The sequence below is a fragment of the Halichoerus grypus genome, chromosome 8 (genome assembly GCF_964656455.1).
Source record: "Halichoerus grypus chromosome 8, mHalGry1.hap1.1, whole genome shotgun sequence".
Lineage (NCBI taxonomy): Eukaryota > Metazoa > Chordata > Mammalia > Carnivora > Phocidae > Halichoerus > Halichoerus grypus.
In genome coordinates this window covers 169,948-188,921 of record NC_135719.1, presented here as the reverse complement: position 1 = coordinate 188,921, position 18,974 = coordinate 169,948, and the positions used below count along the sequence as shown (strand labels likewise).

At 56.1% G+C, this 18,974-nt stretch overlaps 2 protein-coding genes across 3 annotated transcripts in view; one reads left to right on the top strand and one right to left on the bottom strand.

Annotated features, from left to right (window-relative positions):
* CHRNA5 (cholinergic receptor nicotinic alpha 5 subunit) overlaps nt 1–8,517 on the top strand; it is a 54,329-nt gene extending 45,812 nt beyond the window's left edge. The window contains exon 8 of the mRNA XM_078078777.1: nt 5,915–8,517. The gene's annotated coding sequence lies outside the window, so the exon portion shown is untranslated. The remainder of the gene's footprint in view (nt 1–5,914) is intronic.
* On the bottom strand, nt 3–17,713 carry CHRNA3 (cholinergic receptor nicotinic alpha 3 subunit). 2 transcript variants are annotated; one of them, XM_036080871.2, is made up of 6 exons: nt 17,577–17,713; nt 16,131–16,270; nt 15,974–16,018; nt 14,942–15,051; nt 9,151–10,162; nt 3–2,139 (listed from the first exon to the last, which is right to left on the bottom strand). In XM_036080871.2, exons 1-6 carry the CDS (start codon nt 17,647–17,649, stop codon nt 2,011–2,013), a joined length of 1,509 nt encoding a protein of 502 aa, XP_035936764.1. In that variant the 5' UTR covers nt 17,650–17,713; the 3' UTR covers nt 3–2,010. The 2 variants fall into 2 exon arrangements, with proteins under 2 accessions (XP_035936764.1, XP_077934900.1); XM_078078774.1 differs by lacking the exon at nt 3–2,139 and having other exon boundaries at nt 8,664–10,162.
* Nucleotides 17,714–18,974: the final 1,261 nt, after the last annotated feature.

Below are 18,974 nucleotides of genomic sequence, written 5' to 3'. Positions count from 1 at the left end.
TCGTCTCCTCCCAGTGGCCAGTCAGACTCAGACCTGCAGTACAGGCGAGCTGCTTCTTAATAATCTGTCTAAAGCAGTGGGTCTCAATCAGGGGCAGTTTTGCACTCGAGGGGACACTTAATTTTTGGAGACATTTTTGGTTGTCCTAACCGGCAAGGGACCGGGGTATGTCACTGGCATCTAGTGGGCAGAGGCCGGGGGGCCACTAAAGATCCTACGATGTACAGGACAGTCCTTCCAGCGCAGAATTATCTGACCAGAAACGTCACTGCTGCCAGGGCTGAGGAATGCTGTTGCAGAGGTTCATCCGCAGTGACCGTGGGGCCAGGCACAACCTCTCCCAGCAGTCACTCGGGATGCTGCAGGATACACGTGGAGATGCCCCGGGGTGCAGGTGCGGCCCCCAGACCCTCGGGAGACGGGAGAACCAGGGGTGCGCGGTCAGAGCGGCAGTGGGAGTGGTGCTGCTGAAACAGTACAAAACGTGGAGGAGGTTGCGGGCTAGGTAAGAGGGCCCTCAGGAAATCTCTTGTGATACCCAAACAGACGTTCCCATTTCTGAGCAGCCAGTTCCCCTGTCTCATTATGCCTCACCTACCACAAAAAGGGCAACAGTTTCATATTTAGGCCATTTTTACATATTCTGTGGTAGAGCATACCACCTAACGTTGCAGGAAAACTGTATTTTGACGTTTCTTTACCAAAAAGGCTGGTTAAATGTTTATTTATCTATAATAAATACTCTTGACGTTTTTCTTGCATGAATCTCTTTTGATAAAATCAAGACAACTGGATAAATAAGTAAGCCTTGAAATGCCAAAAACAATGCTGGTAGCTTGATGACAGAAAGTGTGAGAAAGAGCCTAAGTGTAAGACTTAAAACAATAAAAGTCTTGGAAGAAAACAGGACAGATTCTTTACAACACTGGATTTAGCGGGGATTTCTTGGCTATCACACAAAAGAGCACAGGTGACAAAAAACTGACAAACTGGAATTAATGAAAATTTAAAACTTTTGTGCATCGAAAGACACCATCAACAGAGTGAAAAGGCAACCCACAGAGTGGGAGAAAATATTTGCACATCACATATCTGATAGGAGGTTAATATCTGCAATATATAGAGAACTCCTAAAACTTAACAACCCAAACACCCAAACAACCCAATTCAGAAGTGGAAAAGGACTTGAGCAGACATGTCTCCGAAGAAGATGTACAGATGGCCGAGAGGCTCAGGAGAAGCAGCGCAACATGACTCAACATCACATAAATGCGAAATCAAAACCATAGTGAGACACCGCGTCCCAGGCATTAGGATGGCCGTTATGAAAAGCACAGGAAGCAAGTGTTGATGAGGACGAGGCCGGCTGGAGCCCTCGTGGGTGTGTGAGATGGTGCAGCCGTGGGGGAAAGCAGTACGGTGCTTCCTCAAAAAATTAAAAATAGAATTACTACAGGATCCGACAGTTCCAGCTCTGGGCATATACCCCAAAGAATTGAAAGCAGGGTCTCAAACAGATTCTTGTGCACCCATGTTCGTAGCAGCATTATCTGTACCAGCCAAAATGTGGGAGCCACCCCGGTGTCCAGCGATGGATGAATGACAAGCAGAATGCACACACAGGCACCAGAATATCACGCAGCCTTGAACAGGAAGGACATTCTGACACCTGCTATGACGCGGACGAGCCTTGAAGACAACATGCTCGGTCAAAGAAGCCAGTCACGAAAAGACGAGTACTGCATGATTCCACTTGTGTGGGGTACTCAGAATCCTACAAACAGTGGAATGGGGGCGCGGGGGGGAGGGGTGGGGAGTTCGGGTTTCCCGGGACGAAGAGGGCCTGGGGGTGGGGGCTGCACAACAGCGTGGGTGTGTGTCCTCTGCTGAACTGTGCGCCTGACAGTGACGGAGACGGTGCATGTCCTGGGTGAGTGTATTTTACCACCAGAAGAAACAAACGCGCCCCCTGCCCACGTGGGTCACCCTCTGGCACACGCGGTGCGGCACTCATGCCTCGTCCCTCGCCAGCAGAGGCTGCAGAAACAACCCCGCCGTCCCCAGAATGCACACCAGGATGAAAACCCACAGGAAAATGCGATCGATGACCATGGCAACGTACTTCCAATCATCCTGAATCTGAAAAACAAAAACAAACATCAGGAAAGAGGAAAAAATAAAGCACGAAGGGCAGGCGGAGGAAACCCATTTTCAACAGGAACATCGAATAAACATGTTGCAGCAGCAGAAGCCATTCTGCCACCAAATGCAAGAAATCTCGTGTTCCTAACGCCACCTGAGGACATCCACTATTGCCAAGTTTCTTTTTATGCCCTGCGAGAAACAAGTATAAAATATTCACGTTAAATCGGTTTTAAATCAGAAATTTCTTGGGGCGCCCGGCTGGCTCAGTCAGTAGAACATGCGACTCTTGATCTCAGGGTTATGAGTTCAAGCCCCACGTTGGGTGTAGAGCTTACTTAAAAAAAAACAAAAAACAAACATTTCTTAATGTATACATAATCTGTTTTTTCCTTTTAAAGATTTTATTTATTTGAGCGAGCACAAGCAGTGGGGAGAGGCAGAGGGAGAAGGAGAAGCAGGCTCTCCGCTGAGCAGGGAGCCCGACGAGGGACTCGATCCCAGGACTCTGGGATCATCACCTGAGCTGAAGGCAGACGCTTCACCGACTGAGCCACCAGGCGCCCCATAATCTATTTTTTCCTCAACTGATTTCTAATTCATAACGTTAGTAAAACTTTGACTTGTGCCTGAGGGAGGACTCCTGGGCCTTGTTAGAAAAGCTAATACAATCCAACTGTCATTTACCGTTGCTTCTAAGTACTATTCTTATCCCGTTTTAGAGACTAATTTCCTGTTAGCATCTGTTCCACACATGAAATCAGCACATCAGGGCCAGGCCGTCATCATCATCCCCACGGCCCTCCCCAGGCCCAGCTAACCAAAGATCCTCTTCGACCATAAGGCCAAAGTGTCGTGGACAGGCTGGAAATCAGATGTAATTGCTGACAACAAAGTAAGAGATGGAAGAAAGAACAAGACTAATTGCATATAATACAGCTTCAGTTCAGGCTTGAAATAGGAAGGAGAATTGTATGTTAATTATACTCCTAGACAACTCAGAAAGCAAGGAAACCATAATTGAATTGAGAAAGAGAGAACCCATAAATCAATGGATTTTGAAGAAATAATCACATAATAAAGAGGCAGCATGTGATTTAGTAATTGGATTAAGTGCACTGAAATGGGGCTGGGACACAAGAATTTTCTTTCCCATCATGAGCTGGAGTGGATGTGTGCTCTTGAAGATACTAAGGAGTCTCAGCTAAAATTAGAATTGTAATGCCCTGTTTGCCAGGTACTTCATTTGAATTCCTGAGACTGTGGTTTTTAAGTGCCTCAAATACACAATAGGCCCCGTGGTTCCCTCCTGCCCCCGGCCGGCTGAGCCCCTCCAAGGCTGTCACAGGCAGATGGTGGAAACGCAGACTTGGAGACACACTGATTTCAATCCCTGAGTCTGGGAATCTGGGTAAATTATGTGACCTCTCTTCACCTCGATTTCTCTGTCTGTGAAATGCAGGTAAGAACAGTACTCACCCTCCTTAATCCTTCCACCCCTCTCCCCTCCTGCAACCCTCAGTTTATTTCCTGTGATTAAGAGTCTCCTATGGTTTGTCTCCCTCTCTGATTTCATCTTGTTCTATTTTTCCCTCCCTTCCCCTATGATCCTGTTTTGTTTTTTATATTCCACATATGAGTGAAATCGTATGGTATTTGTCTTTGACTATTTCGCTCAGCATAAGCCCCTCCAGTTCCATCCTTGTCGATGTAAATGGTAAGTATTCATCCTTTCTGATGGCTGAGTAATATTCCATCGTGTATATAAACCACATCTTCTTTATCCATTCATCTGTCGATGGACATCTCAGCTCCTTCCATAGTTTGGCTATTGTGGACATTGCTGCTATGAACATTGGGGTTCAGGTGCCCCTTTGGATCCCTACATTTGTATCTTTGGGGTAAATACCCACTAGTGCAATTGTTGGGTCGTAGGGTAGCTCTATTTTCAAAGAGCACTGGGTGTTATATGAGACTGATGAATCACTGAACTCTGAAACTAATAATACACTATATGTTAACTAATTTAATTTAAATAATAAAAAAGAACAGTACTTACCTCTGAGGGTGAGGGAGATAACTTGCTGGCACACGGTCCTTCATGGACAACACCTACTGATACCCACGCTGATAAAAAACATGACCCTTCCCCAACTACAGACGTTCCTCTGAGCTCTTTGTGGGTTTAGCCCGGTGCAGAAGGAGGGGACTTGGGTCTCACACGTGAACACACGTATGCCGCACAAAGAGCGGGGCGAGAACTACCTTTAGGTCTGTTAAAGTCTCAAAGGCAAGATGACATTGGGTGTTTTCTGGAAGCTTTGGAACTAACGGTAACAGAGAAGCGTCAGACAAACAGTGAACTAGCACAAGCTCTTGGCTCGTTCTCCCAGCCCAGCCCTGGAACGTCCCAGAAGCCAGAGAAGCCTGTATGTTAGGGGCTGGGGTCACCTGGCCCGGGGTGCGGTGGGGCAGGCAGAGGAGGGCCTTGGGAGGGCGGGCGGGGCACAGCTTTGGGCTGTGATCTTTTCACCCCTAAAGCTCTGCCTCTTTGCAGCCTGTCCTCTCCCTGCCCAGAGATGCGGGTTCCTTGTGAACGGACAAGAGCCTGGTGGAGGTGAAAAGCCGGAGGTCGAGATGTCCCTCATGGGGCAAGGTCACCCGGAGGGAAGGAGGCACATTTGAAGGGTGGTCTAGTCCAGTCTGTGGCCAGGTAGGCGCCTCCCCAGACACAATCCACAAGGATGGCTGACGCCCCCAGAAAAAGTGAGTTTTCAGACCTCAGTACACAGACTTAGCCATAGGAAAGGAAATGCACGCAGCAGACAGGTTTAAGGATTTAAACTAAACATGAGATCCGCAGAGATCACAGAGTGTCAGAAACACGAAGTAGAAGGAGCAGGATCACAGAAGAACCAAGTCAGACGGACAAGTCAAGGAAAAGACTCGAGACGAGACAGCCAGCAGCAGGGGACCGCGAGGAGGGGCAGGGGGCAGGGAGCAGGACTGGACCCACGAGGAGGGGTAGGGGGCAGGGGGCAGGACGGGACCTGCAAGGAGGGGTGAGGGGCAGAGGGCAAGAGAGGACCTGTGAGGAGGGGCAGGGGGCAGGAAGGGACCCGTGAGGAGGGGTGAGGGGCAGGGGTCAGGAGGGGACCCGCAAGGATGGGTAGGGGGCGGGGGCAGGAAGGGACCTATAAGGAGGGGTGAGGGGTGTCGAGCAGGATGGGACCTGCAAGGAGGGGTGAGGGGCAGGGGGCAAGAGAGGACCCGTGAGGAGGGGCAGGGCAGAAGGGACCTTCGAGGAGGGGTGGGGGCGGCGGGCAGGAGGGGACCCGCGAGGAGGGGACCCACGAGGAGGGGTGGGGGGCAGGGGCAGGAAGGTACCAAGAGGAGGGGTGGGTGGCGGAGGGCAGGAGGGGAGGGGGGGGCTGGAAGCACACATGTGCGGTTCAGGGGAAGAGGAACAGGGAGAAATCTTCACAGAAAACCTGGACCCCCTGAGAACTGAAGGTGGGAAAGTTTGGGGGCAGCAGCTGGTGAGAATGTCCATCTAGGAGAGACCTGCACACCCAGGTCCTGGGTTTACAGATTCCAGAGGCTTCTACACACAATCCATCAGTCAGACAAACAGCATCAGGTTAACTGAGAACTTCTCATCAGTGATACCAAACCAGTAGTATTTTTTAAGTATTTAAGGAAAGGAACTTCAACTCTAGAATTTTAGATCCAGCTAAATTCCCTGGAAAATGAGAGTTTTTCCATTTTGTAGCCCACAGGCCTCCGAAGGTTCAGCTGTAAGCCCTGGAGAAGACACGGCGGTGCGGGGAGAAAGGGGCAGGAGGACAGCCCAGGATGCACGCGGCGAGGCTGACAGCGGAGTAAGGAGCGACACGTCTCCCCCCAGCCCCCTGACCCAGAACACAGCTCCCGGAACATCCAGGGCAGCCGGCAGCCAGGAAGAGCCGAGGGGAGCACGGTGGGGTCGGATGCTGGCGATGCGGTGGGCCCGGCGTGTGGGTCTGAGTCACGGAGGCTCAGCCCCCCCCTCCCCCCCCCCCGCCATGAACAGAAACAGAAGATGGGGCTTTCCAAGCAGCGGCCACGATTCAGACTTCACAGTGCACGACACGAACTCTGGGAGGAAAGAAAGGTAAATGGAAAACACACAATAAGATGGCAGAAACGGAGCCCTGACAGGAGAGTACCCACAAGACTCGGACTTCATAAGTCACCGATCAGAAGTGACTCTGGAAGGAGCGAGCACACATCCACGTGGTGCACACAACATCCGCGCGGGCGGATACCTCTGTGGGTGTCTGTCTCCACCCAGCACAGGACAGGCTGTCTCAGGACCTGCAGCTCGGAACATGCTGGCCAGGGCCTGGGCTGAGGCCAGACTGAGAACAGGGTGCCGTGGCTGGAGCCGCCCCAGGATGACCGGCTGTGAAAGGCGCCATCAGCAAAGAGCGCTTTCAAGGGACCCCAAGCTCCAGGATTAATACAACTAAACCTTTTACCGTAAGAACAAGCGGGAGCATGTGGTGACCCACGGGAGCGGCCACGCCAGGAACACCAGGCATTCCCGTGCCGTGGGGGCCAGGGTGGTCGTGGTCGGGAGCCCAGCCCTGCAGTGAGGTTCTGGGGGGCCGAGTGCACCGAAAACCGGCCAGGCCAGGCCATGGACCCAGGGAGGGAAAGCCTCCCTGGAAAACCGTGGACCGAGATCCAGGGGAAGGAGGGCCCCTCCAGGCAGCTCGTGTGTCCTCGGCACAGGGTGGGCGTCTGTCCTGGCTCTCGCTGCCCGCTTACCAACCTGCGGGCCAGATTTCTGCTATTTCTGGAAAAATGGGAGCGCTAATAGCAGGCCCCCAGCCCCCATGGCAACAGATGACCAGAGCTGAGCCGTAGCTGCCTCTTGACATGAACCTTGTGCCACTAGTTTGCCACTAATTTATCTTCTGGGCATTTCAGTGGTGACTTCCCTTTTAAAAAGTAACAATTTTTAACAGTGTCCTTTTGTAGAAGAGATCCTTGTGAAACTCTCGTACTTTGTATGGTGCCTGGTAACTCTGGAACAGAGTTAATTTTTTTTTTTTTTGAAGATTTTATTTATTTATTTGAGAGAGAGAGAGAGTGAGAGCACAAGCAGGGGGAGTGGCAGGCAGAGAGGGAGCGGGGAGCCCGACGCGGGGCTCGATCCCAGGACCCTGAGATCATGGCCTGAGCCGAAGGCAGAGGCTTCACCGACGGAGCCCCCGGGCGCCCCTAGAGTTAGTTTCTGATAGCTTGTCAGAGGCTGGAGTCCTATGAATACTTAGATCTCAATCTACGAAACTTCTGCTAACTGAAATGATTACGTTTAAGGTGGACGAAGAAAGGGTAGAGAGTGCCTGCGAATGTTATCAGTGTTAGAGACATGAGATTTTCACAGATCAGGTTCTTGTGCTCCAGCAGCTGCTTCTGCTGGAGTTAAAGGTGAGCCTGACTTCTTGGCTCAAGGACGGGATCAGCAGGAGGCCCCGCGGTGGGGGTGGCAAGCTCGCAGCTGCGCAGGCTGGTGGGGCGCGGGCCAGGCGGCGGCTGCGGGCTCCCTCCTGTCTCCGCCGCTGTCCTGTGCATTCGGAGCGGAGTGAAAGAGGCTCCAGTTGCTCCCTATCCGAGCTAACTACCCACCGCACATCAGGAGCCGAAACGATCCGTTCATTAGCTCTTTGCTAATCAGCAACCTAAGGCGCAGCCAATTCATGTGAAAGCAGAGCTTCTTATAAAATCATCGCATGTGATTCGGACAACCTTGGGGGTAAACAGAGGGTCAGGGAGCAGCATACACGTGATATCATTAAGTGTAAAACGTCTCCTAATACTTCACATTCGTGCTAGTGTGAGATCTGTGGAGGAAACAAGTTCACCCAATTACAAACAGCGAGCAAAAGAGTTTGCCTGGATCCTTCACGAGAGAAGATGTACGAATGGCCAGTAAGCATATGAAGAAGACTCCGAGCTGCTACGGAGCAGGGAAAAGCTCACCAAGACGGCCACAGGCACTGGTCCGCACGTTGGGGTGAGCACGTGCAGCGCGGAAACTCTCACCGGCCCAACGCCTCGGGAACCTCACAGTATCCGCCGCCAAAGTTAAAAATGCCTCCCTGCAGTGATCAGCAAGGGACACGGGTGCGTGTGTCCACCAGAAGACGTGTATAATACTGATGGTCCCTTTCCTCAAAATAGCCCCAAACTTGGGGCGCCCGGGTGGCTCAGTTGTTAAGCGTCTGCCTTCGGCTCAGGTCATGGTCCCAGGGTCCTGGGATCGAGCCCCACATCGGGCTCCCTGCTCCGCGGGAAGCCTGCTTCTCCCTCTCCCACTCCCCTGCTTGTGTTTCCTCTCTCGCTGTCTCTCTCTGTCAAATAAATAAACAAAATCTTTAAAAAAAAAAAAAATAGCCCCAAACTAGAAATGACCACACGTGCAGGAGCTGTGGCATTCAGCAGCAGGTGTCTCGGAAGGACACCTTGTTGGATGTAAGAGGTCAGACGTGGAAGGGAGTGCGCCACGGAATTCCATTTGGATGGGGGTCAAGGGAAGGTAAAGGAGGTCGGGATCAGTGGTTCCAGAGGGTGGGGGGCCACCAGGAGGGGGCACTGGAAACGTCCTATGTCCCTACTCGGCTCAGGGTTACACATGTGCACTTTATACCTAAATGGGGCAAACAAACAGTTGGAAAGTAAAGTGACGACCGTAAGCTCAGCTGGTCGGGCTACGTGGAGGTGATCTGCTCTCGCGCCCTCTCCCGGCTCATCTCCGGACCGACTCCGGCTCGGGGGCCAACTCCAGGGCGCACTCACAGCTCCGTGCGCGTGAGGACACAGGCTGGGAGCGGTGATGCCGCACATCCGGGGACACCCGCCCGGTCCGTGGAGGAGCCGGGCCGAGCACAGCCGCTGACTCCCGGTCGAACCTCTCAGCCCCACCCTGCACGTCTGCCCCAGGGAACAACATCTCCTTACCTCTTTGGCTTCGTTTTGTGCTTTCATATTTTCGGCGATATACCTGACGCTCTGGATGGCTTCTCTGATTTCCGGTGACATCGTAGAGAGGGCCAGCACGGCCTGGATGGACTCCGAGCTGGAGCTTCTCGGGAGGTTGGCGCTGAAATTTGAGATTTTCATCCTGCGGTGGTGGCACTGGCCACACATCCCATCCTGGCAGGGACAGCCTTCCTTGCAGCCTCTTGGCTCCGTGTGGCTGAAGCAGTTGAGATTGGAGAGCTCCGCATTGTACGAGGGCCTCGGCTTCTGGGTGGGGCCCTCGCTGCCTGCCGGCCTGGTCATGAACATGACCCTGGGAAGCAGGTGCAGGAAGATGGTCTTCACCCACGTAGGCATGGTGTGCGTGGTCGGCGTTCTGTAGTGCACGTTGAGCACGAAGACCGTGATGACAATGGACAGCGTGACGAAGATCATGGTGAACAGCAGGTACTCGCCGATGAGCGGAATCACCAGCGAGGTGGAGGGGATGGTCTCGGTGATGACCAGGAGAAACACGGTCAGGGAGAGGAGCACCGAGATGCAGAGCGTCACCTTCTCGCCGCAGTCTGAGGGCAGGTAGAAGACCAGCACGGTGAGGAAGGAGATGAGCAGGCAGGGGATGATGAGGTTGATGGTGTAGAAGAGGGGCAGTCGGCGGATGTAGAGCGAGTACGTGATGTCGGGGTAGATCTCCTCACAGCAGTTGTACTTGATGTCGTGCTTATAGCCGGGGGCTTTGATGATGGCCCACTCGCCGCTCTCCCAGTAGTCCTTGAGGTTCATGGAGGAGCCGATGAGGACCAGGTCGATTTTTGCCTTGTCATAGGACCAGGACCCGAACTTCATGGTGCAGTTCTGGTAATCGAACGGAAAGTAGGTCACGTCGATTTTGCACGAGCTCTTGAAGATGGCCGGCGGGATCCAAGTCACTTCCCCTGTGTACTTGAGTAAAGCTTTGGTCTTGTCGTCCACCTGGAAGTCCCCGACAGCACTGCAGAGACAGGAGAGCGGCACACGGTCATGACCACGCGCTCAGCAGGGCCCACGCGTCTCACACCGCCGGCAGCGAGTACAAGTAACCGCTTACGAGACCACACGGCAGGAGGGCGAGCCGGAGAAAGTCGCCCAGGCCGTCACCCCGCTGACCAACGGGGACACCGCGGCCCAAGCCTGCATCCCCCCACCCCGGGGCGCATCCCTGGTTCACTCCACAACCATGACTCTGCCTTGATATTTACTGAGACGCTTTCAAAGGCCAGAAAGGGATTGTTTCCCCTCTAAAGAAATGGGATGAATGTTGTCCTTGAGGCAGGAAACCTGTGGGGATATTTGCCCCTCGTTCTGCTGTGCTTTAGACCTGTCAGCACCTCATTCAGTCTCCGGCGCGCACTGTGTGCCCACGGGCGCGTGAGGCCAGGCTGTGGAGCCGCGAGACCGCCGGGGGGCCCACTCCCCCACCCGGAGCCCCGTCAGTCGGGCTCACACCAGACGCGGCCCGCGAGCCTGCTCTCCCCACGCGCCCACCCCCACCCCCAGCCCTGCTCTGCTTGAACGTTCATGGGTTCTGATTCCTTGTCTTCCAAAGCCTGCACAACAGGTGACTTTATCTTCCGGGTCCCCCTCTGCCCCCATTTTCTCCCTGCCTTTCACCTCCGCGTGCCCGGACTGTCTACCCAGAGCCCCGTGGGCCCCAGTCCTGCATCTGAGAGTCACGGTTGTGGCCGCGCCCTGGGGGGAGGCCCTACTGGTCTCCTCGAGGTCTGCCCTGGAGGCATGCCCACCCTGCAGAAGGAGTGGCCACCTCGCCGTCCGCCTCGGCGGGAGAACAGGACACACCTGCACGTTAGGGGACAGCTGGGTGTTCCCTGTTACTTAGTGAGAACGTGTGGACACAGAAGGGCTGTGTCTTGCTGGTCTCTGCCCCCATCCATGTCCGTGGAGCAGGCCCTCGTTGGCGTGAAGACCCCAGGCCACTGCCTCCCTGTCCTCCGGTCGGCAGGTCTGTCCCACAGGGGCCCTGCGGGCTTCGTTCACGCTCAGCGCCCTCCGTTCTCGCTCCGGCTCCACGCGGATGGGAGGCACGAGGAGCGGGCAGGGCCCATGTGGCCCTGACTGTGATTCTCCTGAAGAACCCGCGGGGCCTGCTCGGGGGGCTGAGAAGACCCCAGAACAACTTCCTCATGGCGTCCCGGGCCCACAAAACGTGGGAATGGAAAGAGACCTCCAGACCACGGCGCACAGGCCCGCCCCCTTCTCTGTGAATACGTGTCCACTGGGAGACAGCCACCCTGCCTGTGTCTGTTTTTGGTGACAAGGGCAGTGGGGCCGCAGCTGGGACTGGCCCACAAAGTCTAAAATAGTTACTGCCCAGCCCTTGCCATCCACCGTTCTAGTCCAGCGGCCTCCCTGAGGACAACACCGACGGTCAGACCGCGGGCTCCCACGGAGTGTTTGTGGCAGGGCCTTGACCCACCGGAACTTGGGGCACAAGTGAGGGGTCGCTAAACCACCCCTGTGCACCCCAAGGCCAAACACCGGAGTGAAGTTTGCCCGGATGGGTGATGCTCATTCCTGCTTGTCCCCGGGGATCCTGGTCCCGGGGCGGCGCCTGCACTGGAGGCCTTCTGCTGACCGGGCCGTGTCCGCAACCGTGGAAGACCACGACCCAGCTGGGCCCTGGGGGGCGGCACGGCACCCACCACAGACAGGGCCCTTGTACGCATTACGTACGTAATAAACGGTCGCCTCGGGGGTCCAGGAGATGTGGGCAGCAAGACCCAGCTGGAGTGGGAGCGCTCTGGGCCCCCTGTGAGGCTGCTGGAGGAGAGAAGGTGGGTGGGGGCTTGCTGTCAGGGAGACGGAGCCTCAGGGGGCCGAGGGTGATGAGCGGTGTGAATGTTCTCTCCAAATTCCCAGCAGCAGACAGACAGGCAACCCAGGGAGCAAAGGAAAACCTACTGAGCACATCATCAAAGTCAGGTTACAGGCAAACGAGCTTCAGAATACGAGCGTGTGGGGACCAAGCCCAAGCCCAGGGAGGCCTGTGTGGGACGGTGATCAACCGGGAGCCGTGATGGCCGGGGTAAGAGGAAGTTCTCGTGTCCCAAGAGCCCCAGACACAGAAACCATGAGGAGACATCTGTCCCTCAAGAAAGAGGCCCCCGCTCTGTGTTGAACCCTCAGCAAGGGGAGCAGTGAAACGGGGGGCCCATGGATTTGCTTGTGGGGAGGAACCAAGAAGATGGTGCGGTCCATGGATGGTCTGCAGGGACGCCCACAGGGGCTGGTGTGGGCTCGAGGGTCTCAGACATTCCTCCCCCAAACTCCCTCCTGGGAAGACACAGACCCACCCAGAAAAATGCTGCTTAGGGTAGGATCCAAGTTAAACAGGGCCGGAAACGGGTTGAGAAGAGAAGGAAGAGGGTTTACAGACCGGAGAAGCAGGTGTCCAGCGGCGGCTGCACTCCGACCCTGGGGCCCGCTGACCCAGATGCTCTCAAGCTGGCAAAAGGAGACCCCCACCTGCCCGGTCCCCTCTGGGAGCCTGTCCTCAAAGTTCAGCAGAGGCCACTATCTCCACAGGAGCAACAGGAAGGACTGTAGTGTGAGAAATGCAGGAGCACGACTGCCTAAATCACAAGCAGAGAAGTGCACGCCCCGAAGGACGGCCCCAGAACCGGGGAAAGGCACGGCCCAACGTACAGATCAAGATGCGCTAAGTGACCTCTGGAAGCGGAAGGAGCAGTGTAACCAGACGCTAAATAACCTGGGGCCCAGCAGGTGTATCAAGAGTTGGCAAAACTGAGGGAAGAATCAGGAAAAGAAACAAAAACCACCTTAGAAGCAAAGCCTAAAAGCAACAAGACAGTGTCGAAACCGCGGTTGCGGGAATGAACCCAGACAGGACCGATGTCCACATCAGACAGAAACGAGAACCCCAGAGAAGAATCCAGAATGTGGGTGAAGCTCTGACGTACATGCAAACAGAGTTCCCAGAGACAAAAACCAAAGCAGGGGGACAAGTCTCATGTCCTGGGACTCAGAAAAAAGCTTTCCTGGTGTCGAGTCTTATCCTGTGTGCGCGGCACAAACAACAGGACTTGAGAGATGAGGGGAGGGAGGCTCCGGGCACCCGAGCTGGAGGAAGAGCCCCTGCAAGGACTCTACTCCCCGGTTGCCCAGACTGTCCTGGTTCAGGTCGTGGTCCTGGCGTGCGTGCCCCAGCGGCCCCCTTTCTCTTCCCAAAGCCACCCGTTTTCACCTGCTTAGACGGGCATCAGATTTTCACATGACACTTCACCCCGGGACAGAGAGGCAGCATTAAGTCTTTCATGTGAGGAAGATCTCAGCCAAGGATTTTATATCCAGCTAAGCATTATCTAAAAAGGCTACAGTGGGTTATGAACGTGTAAGAACGTGGGGAATTTTGTGCCCATGAGCACTTTCTGAGGGTCCTGTTAGAGAGTGAACTTCAGAAAACCGAAACCACAGGGGAAATTCTGGCCCGAGATCATCAAAGACGTTTCTCATGTGTCCAAATGAAAGAAACTCTCCAGAGAGGGACCAGTCCTGAGAAACTCCAGCCCTAACTCGGAGATGGGAGCTGCGCGGTTTCCTCTAAAACTTATTTTCAGTTCCAGATTCCGCGAGAATTCCTTATGCTATTTGCTCCTCACCACGTCCAACGTGAAGCATTTCACTATGACTCAGTCTTGTTAAACTCAAACCCTCAGTCCTCCAGCTGTTCACCCAAGATTGCCAGCAAGGAAACAGCCTTGAAATTCACATCATGAGATTAAAATTTCTGCACATTTTCTTAATTCTAGCTTCGTGAAAATTCTCAGTGCCCTGCCCAGGTCCCTAAAAGCCTCTGGAGGCCTGCATGGGACGGTGATCAACCGGGAGCAGTGATGGCCAGGGTAAGAGGAAGTTCTCGTGTCCCAAGAGCTTTGTAAACCAGCTGAGGTTATCTTGTGTCCCAGTTCTGTGCGGACTAAATTTACAAATACAAGCTGCATGAAAGAAACATTTATGAATGATGTATTTCCTTGGGAAAACAATAAAAAAACAAACAGAAACCTTGGCCCATCTTTGGAGTGGCTAAAGACCCTTCTTTTAGCCAGTGACCAGGAAGTGGGACTCAGCCAAAAATATAGCTTCTTCAGTCCTAGCAGTTGAAGCATATTAGTTTGTACTAATCCGGCATAAGAAACCTAAACACAGAATACTTTTAATCGTTAAGATTTGATTAATTCTATATGAAGTGCTTTGCTGAAAAGTGCTTGGTTAAAACATGTTAACTTTAGACAGAAAGCACAGCTATAAAAATGCTGTTTTTCCATACCCAGAGAACAAACTAGTACACGTTGTAAGATATCACTTAAGATTTACATTTGCCCAATAACAGAGCTTCACTGTGGAAAGCATCAGGTTTTGGGAAAGAGGCCGGTTTCGGAGGCGCCACGATGGGCGGCGGAGAACCTGTGAGACAGGAGAGGCTGCATGCAACTGTGGGCCCACCGTCATCAGGGGCGGAGAGTGAAGCTTCCCTGGGTCCTGACCTTCGAGGAAGGTCACGTTCCCTCCCTGGCCGCCCCTCCGGTCCCTAGCTGCACACTTGGAGGTTATGGTGCCTGCCTGCGTCCCCTGGGGTCAGGGTGGGGGTCTCCGGCACATGGAACACAGTAGGTGCTCAGTATATCCCCGTGGAAGTCACGAATCCGCGAAGCCCCCTTGGATGCGGTCAGGGCAGGGCCCACCCCGCACTTACTTGTTGTACAGCACGATGTCCGGCTTCCAGATCTTCTGTGCGGGGACGCGCATGAACTCCGCCCCATCGTAGTCAGAGGGGTCCCACTTCAGCTTGTAGTCATTCCAGATCTGGGGAGAGGCCAGGGAGAGAGCGGGAGGCAGCAGAAGGACCCGCACAGTCTCCTTCCTTGACCCCACCGGTCCTGCGGAAGCCCGCACCTCTGAGCCCGTGGGGGAGACCGCGCCGGGCTGCCTCTGCGGCCGGGGCCAGCCAGCCCTGCACCGACCAACGGCGATCCCCGCCGGTGCAGGCCAGCTGCATGCCTTATGTGCCTGCTGTTTACGTCCTGAGACGGCTCTCCAGGAGCTTCCCCACACCTGTCCCGCCCCCCAACCCCAAGAATGCGGTGCTGATGACACACCACCCTCCTCCACCTCCAGGTTAAGCGGGGCTGGTGTCTGAAGGTTCTGGGGAAGGAGCCAGGACCCCACTGGGGCCCGAGAATCATGTAGAAGCAGACGCTGGGGGATGGGAGCAGGTGCACAATGGGCCCCGTACCCTCCTGCCTCCCCAGCCCCCGCAGCATGGGAAGGCTGCGTGGGCCGGCAGACGGTCACATTACTCCAGGGAGTTATCTGTCCAGGGCTGGACAAAGCCTCCCCGGGGGATGGGGGCCCATGGAAGCCGGTGTCTTTGACCTCAGTCTGAACAGGAAAGTCCGGAGCCCCTGCTCCCACTCTGCCAAAGAAAACAGCGTCTGATTTTACTGAAGGACGGATTTTTGGTCAGAAGGGAAGGAGGTGGCCTCGGCACCAGCCCAGAGTCGGGGGCGGGCTCCAGGCCCAGGTCTATCCCCGGCGACGCGTGACTGTGGAAGTCTGGCGGCAACCTGTCACGTGTGACTTGAGGGTCCGACTTCCGGGGGGGCTGTGCGGCAGTGCGTGGGACCCAAGCCCAGGAAGAGCCGGCCGGCGGTCGTGACCCCATCTTTGGGAGTAGAGACAGCAGCCACCACCAGGGGGCAGCAGTGCCCAGGGTCCGGTCACTCACTTGCTTGAGCCACAGGTTGGTCTCCATGATCTGGTTGACTTCGTCCTAGATGGAGAGAGGAGAGTGGTCACGTGAATACGAACACCAGGCTGGTTCCGGGAAAGGCTCTTCCAGAAGCCCCGCTCCCCACGCCCCGGCTCGAGGCTCCCGCACTCACCACCTTCACCAGCTGAGACATGGACACTTCAAACTGGATGATGACTGGGTCCGACACGTTGGCCACAGGCCGGATGATCTCGTTGTAATCCTCGAACAGCCGCTCAAACAGACGGTGCTCGGCCTCGGAGGCCACGGCCACTGAGGGGAGGAAGTGTCACTTTTCCCCTGGCCAGGGACACCGCCCACCCACAGCCCCCTCACCGCCTGCTGTGGGGACTCCGCAGCGCTTCGAGTCACAGACTGGGAAACTGACGCCCGCCAGACACACGGGGTCACACACATCCACGGAGAAACTGGTTACGAGCCTGGGCTGGGGTTGGGAGAGATCTGGTGCCAATCCTGCCAAACTGCTTGTCAGCTGTGTGAGCTCGGGCCAGCGGTTTAACCTCTCTGAACCTGACTTTCTTTACCCGTAAAAGCATCCATTACATCTGCATCCACCCGCAGGGCTGCAGTAAGCGAGCTGCAGAGGGAAGAGCCCACCAACTACCCTCACCTCCAATGTTAACACAGGGCGGGGTCGGTGCAAACGCAGTCGGCCTGCTACCTCCATGGGGCTCCTGGGGCAGGGCCACCCGGGGGGCCAGGGGTTCTGCCTCCCAGCCTGTAGGAGACTGCAGCCCACCCAGGACCCCGTAGGGGTTTGGCCACCAACCCTCTGAGAAGCTGGGTGTGTACTTGGCTCCCATGATCTTGGAGGGAGACCCATGCATGGTTCCTGCTAAGTCTCTTTTCCCAGCCTGGTCAAAGACCTTACCTCCCTGAAGGGGGGAGAACCCCCTTTGTTCCTAAGCCACACCCAGGCGACCTGAGTCAGCCCTCTGCCCTTCCCACTTACAGGCCTGAGGACAGCGCGGGGAGGGGAGGACGGGAATCCTCCGGGAAGTCGAACCCAACTTGCCGGCGCGCTGAAATGGGGTCTTGCCTGCTACCCCCTCCCAAACACAGCAGGGGCCGCAGTCCGGGGCTGCCGAGGAGCTCAGGGACTCTGAGTGCTGGGGTCTCAGCATCACGGGGACAGAGCGGCGCTCCCCCGTCAGACTCCCCTTGCAGCCCTGACAAACCCCCGGCCCCCGGGCATCTGCCCGCCCTCCCGGCCGCCCGCAGGCCTCCTGCCCAGCGGGCTCCTCCCCAGACCCTGCACGAGGCGCGGCCTGGGGCGCGGAGAGGCGAGCGCGCCGGCCCCCCGCCTCCCAGCGATGCCCCCTCCCGCAGGCGGCACCGGCCTCCGTCCCCATCTATTCCTAGGACGAGTAGGGGAGGGTGCGGGACGCAGACAGCGGAACCGACGACCAGGGCGCCGACCTCGCGACCCCGGGCCCTCTCGGCTCGCGCCCAGACGACTCGGGGTGGAGGGCTGGCCGGAGGGGCAACGGGACTCCCCGGCCCGGCGGGCGCCCCTTCTCTGCGCCCCCCGCCCGTCCCTCCGGGCCCGCGCCCGTACCTGGCGGCAGCACCAGCGGCAGCAGCAGCAGCGGGAGCCCCGCGACCCCGGCTCGGCGCGGGTGGGCGCCCATGGTCGCGGGGGGCGCGCGGCCGAGGCGCAGGCGGACTGGGCGGCGACTCCCGGCACAGCCCGCCCAGCAGAGCCGGCCGCCGGGGCGCGGGGCGCGGAGCCGCACGCTGGCCCCTCCCGCCGGTGGGGGCGCCCGAGGCTCGGCGGGGGCGGGGCGGGGGCGGGCGGGGGCGGGGCGTGCGGGGCGGGGGCGGGGCGGGGGGCGGGGCGGGCGGGGCGGGCGCAGCCTCCCTCCGCGGGGGTCGTGCGCCCCTGACCGCGCGGGGGTGGGGAAGGGGGGCGGGCTCTCCGTCCCGCGTGCCCCGCGCTCGGGCACCTCGGGGCCGCCGAGCCACGGGAGAGGCTCCGACAGCCTCCGAAGGCCTGGGATCCTGAAGCCGCTGAGTAAGTGCGGAGTGTCCCGGGTGTGATGCTGTGCTTGCGGGATCGTGCTTTCCGTGTAGTTCGCGGGGGGCGGGGGGCGGCTGGAGTCGGTGGAGACGGGGCCCGCCGCCAGTGGGTCCTTGAGGCTGGAGGAGGACCTGCGGGTCTGCTAGACCGCGCTACTTGGGATAGATTTGAAATGCTCCCCGGTAACAAGTAAGAAGAAACTCAAAGAAATGAGGCTCCGAAATGGAGCCGTCGGAGAGGCTGCTGCGCTCCGCCCGTGGCTCCCGGCCGACCCTCCTCTGTCAGCCCGCATCTGCACCTGCGCCCACGGCCCTGCCCCCCCCCCAGCACCCCCGCCCCCTGCCCCTCTGACTACCTACCCGGGGGGCGGGGGGGCACCGGCAAGTGAATCGTCTTTAGTATTTACAGAATGGATCACCTTAAACCCAAACAAAGGGGGAGATTTTGCAGGACCCAGGAAATGTAAGAACTGGGGCCAATCTCTCAGGGCCCCATTTAGAGCATTCTCATTCTCTAGGCAAAACCCCTACATTTGAAAAGTGTTGCAAATCAGATGTACAACCAAGGACTTGTATCCAGAGGTTATAAAGAACCCTCAAAACTCAGAAGTCAGAATAGATAAGTGGTCTTGTGGGGGGTGATGCAAGTGTTCTAAAACCGGATTATGGTGATAAACTTACTAAAACTCGTTGAATTGTACACATAAAATGGACGAATTTTATACTATGTATGTTATTCCTTAGTTAAGTTGTTTTTAAAATCTCAACAGTAAGAAAACTAAAACCCAATTTAAAGAATGAGCAAAAGAGTTAAACAGACACTTCACCAAATAGGGTGTACGTAGGCAAAAAAAGAAAAAAAAGTCACATGAAAAGATGTTGAATATCGTTAGCAGTTAGGGAAAAGCAGATTAAGAGCTGGCGGATACAGCACTTC

Coding starts and splice junctions, on each gene's coding strand:
- CHRNA3 (XM_078078774.1), bottom strand. CDS start 17,649: ATGGGCGCCCACCCGCGCCGAGCCGGGGTCGCGGGGCTCCCGCTGCTG. Junction 15,052..15,973: donor CCAACCTGTGGCTCAAGCAA/GTGAGTGACCGG, acceptor GCCTCTCCCCAG/ATCTGGAATGACTACAAGCT. Junction 10,163..14,941: donor GACATCGTGCTGTACAACAA/GTAAGTGCGGGG, acceptor CTGTCTCTGCAG/TGCTGTCGGGGACTTCCAGG.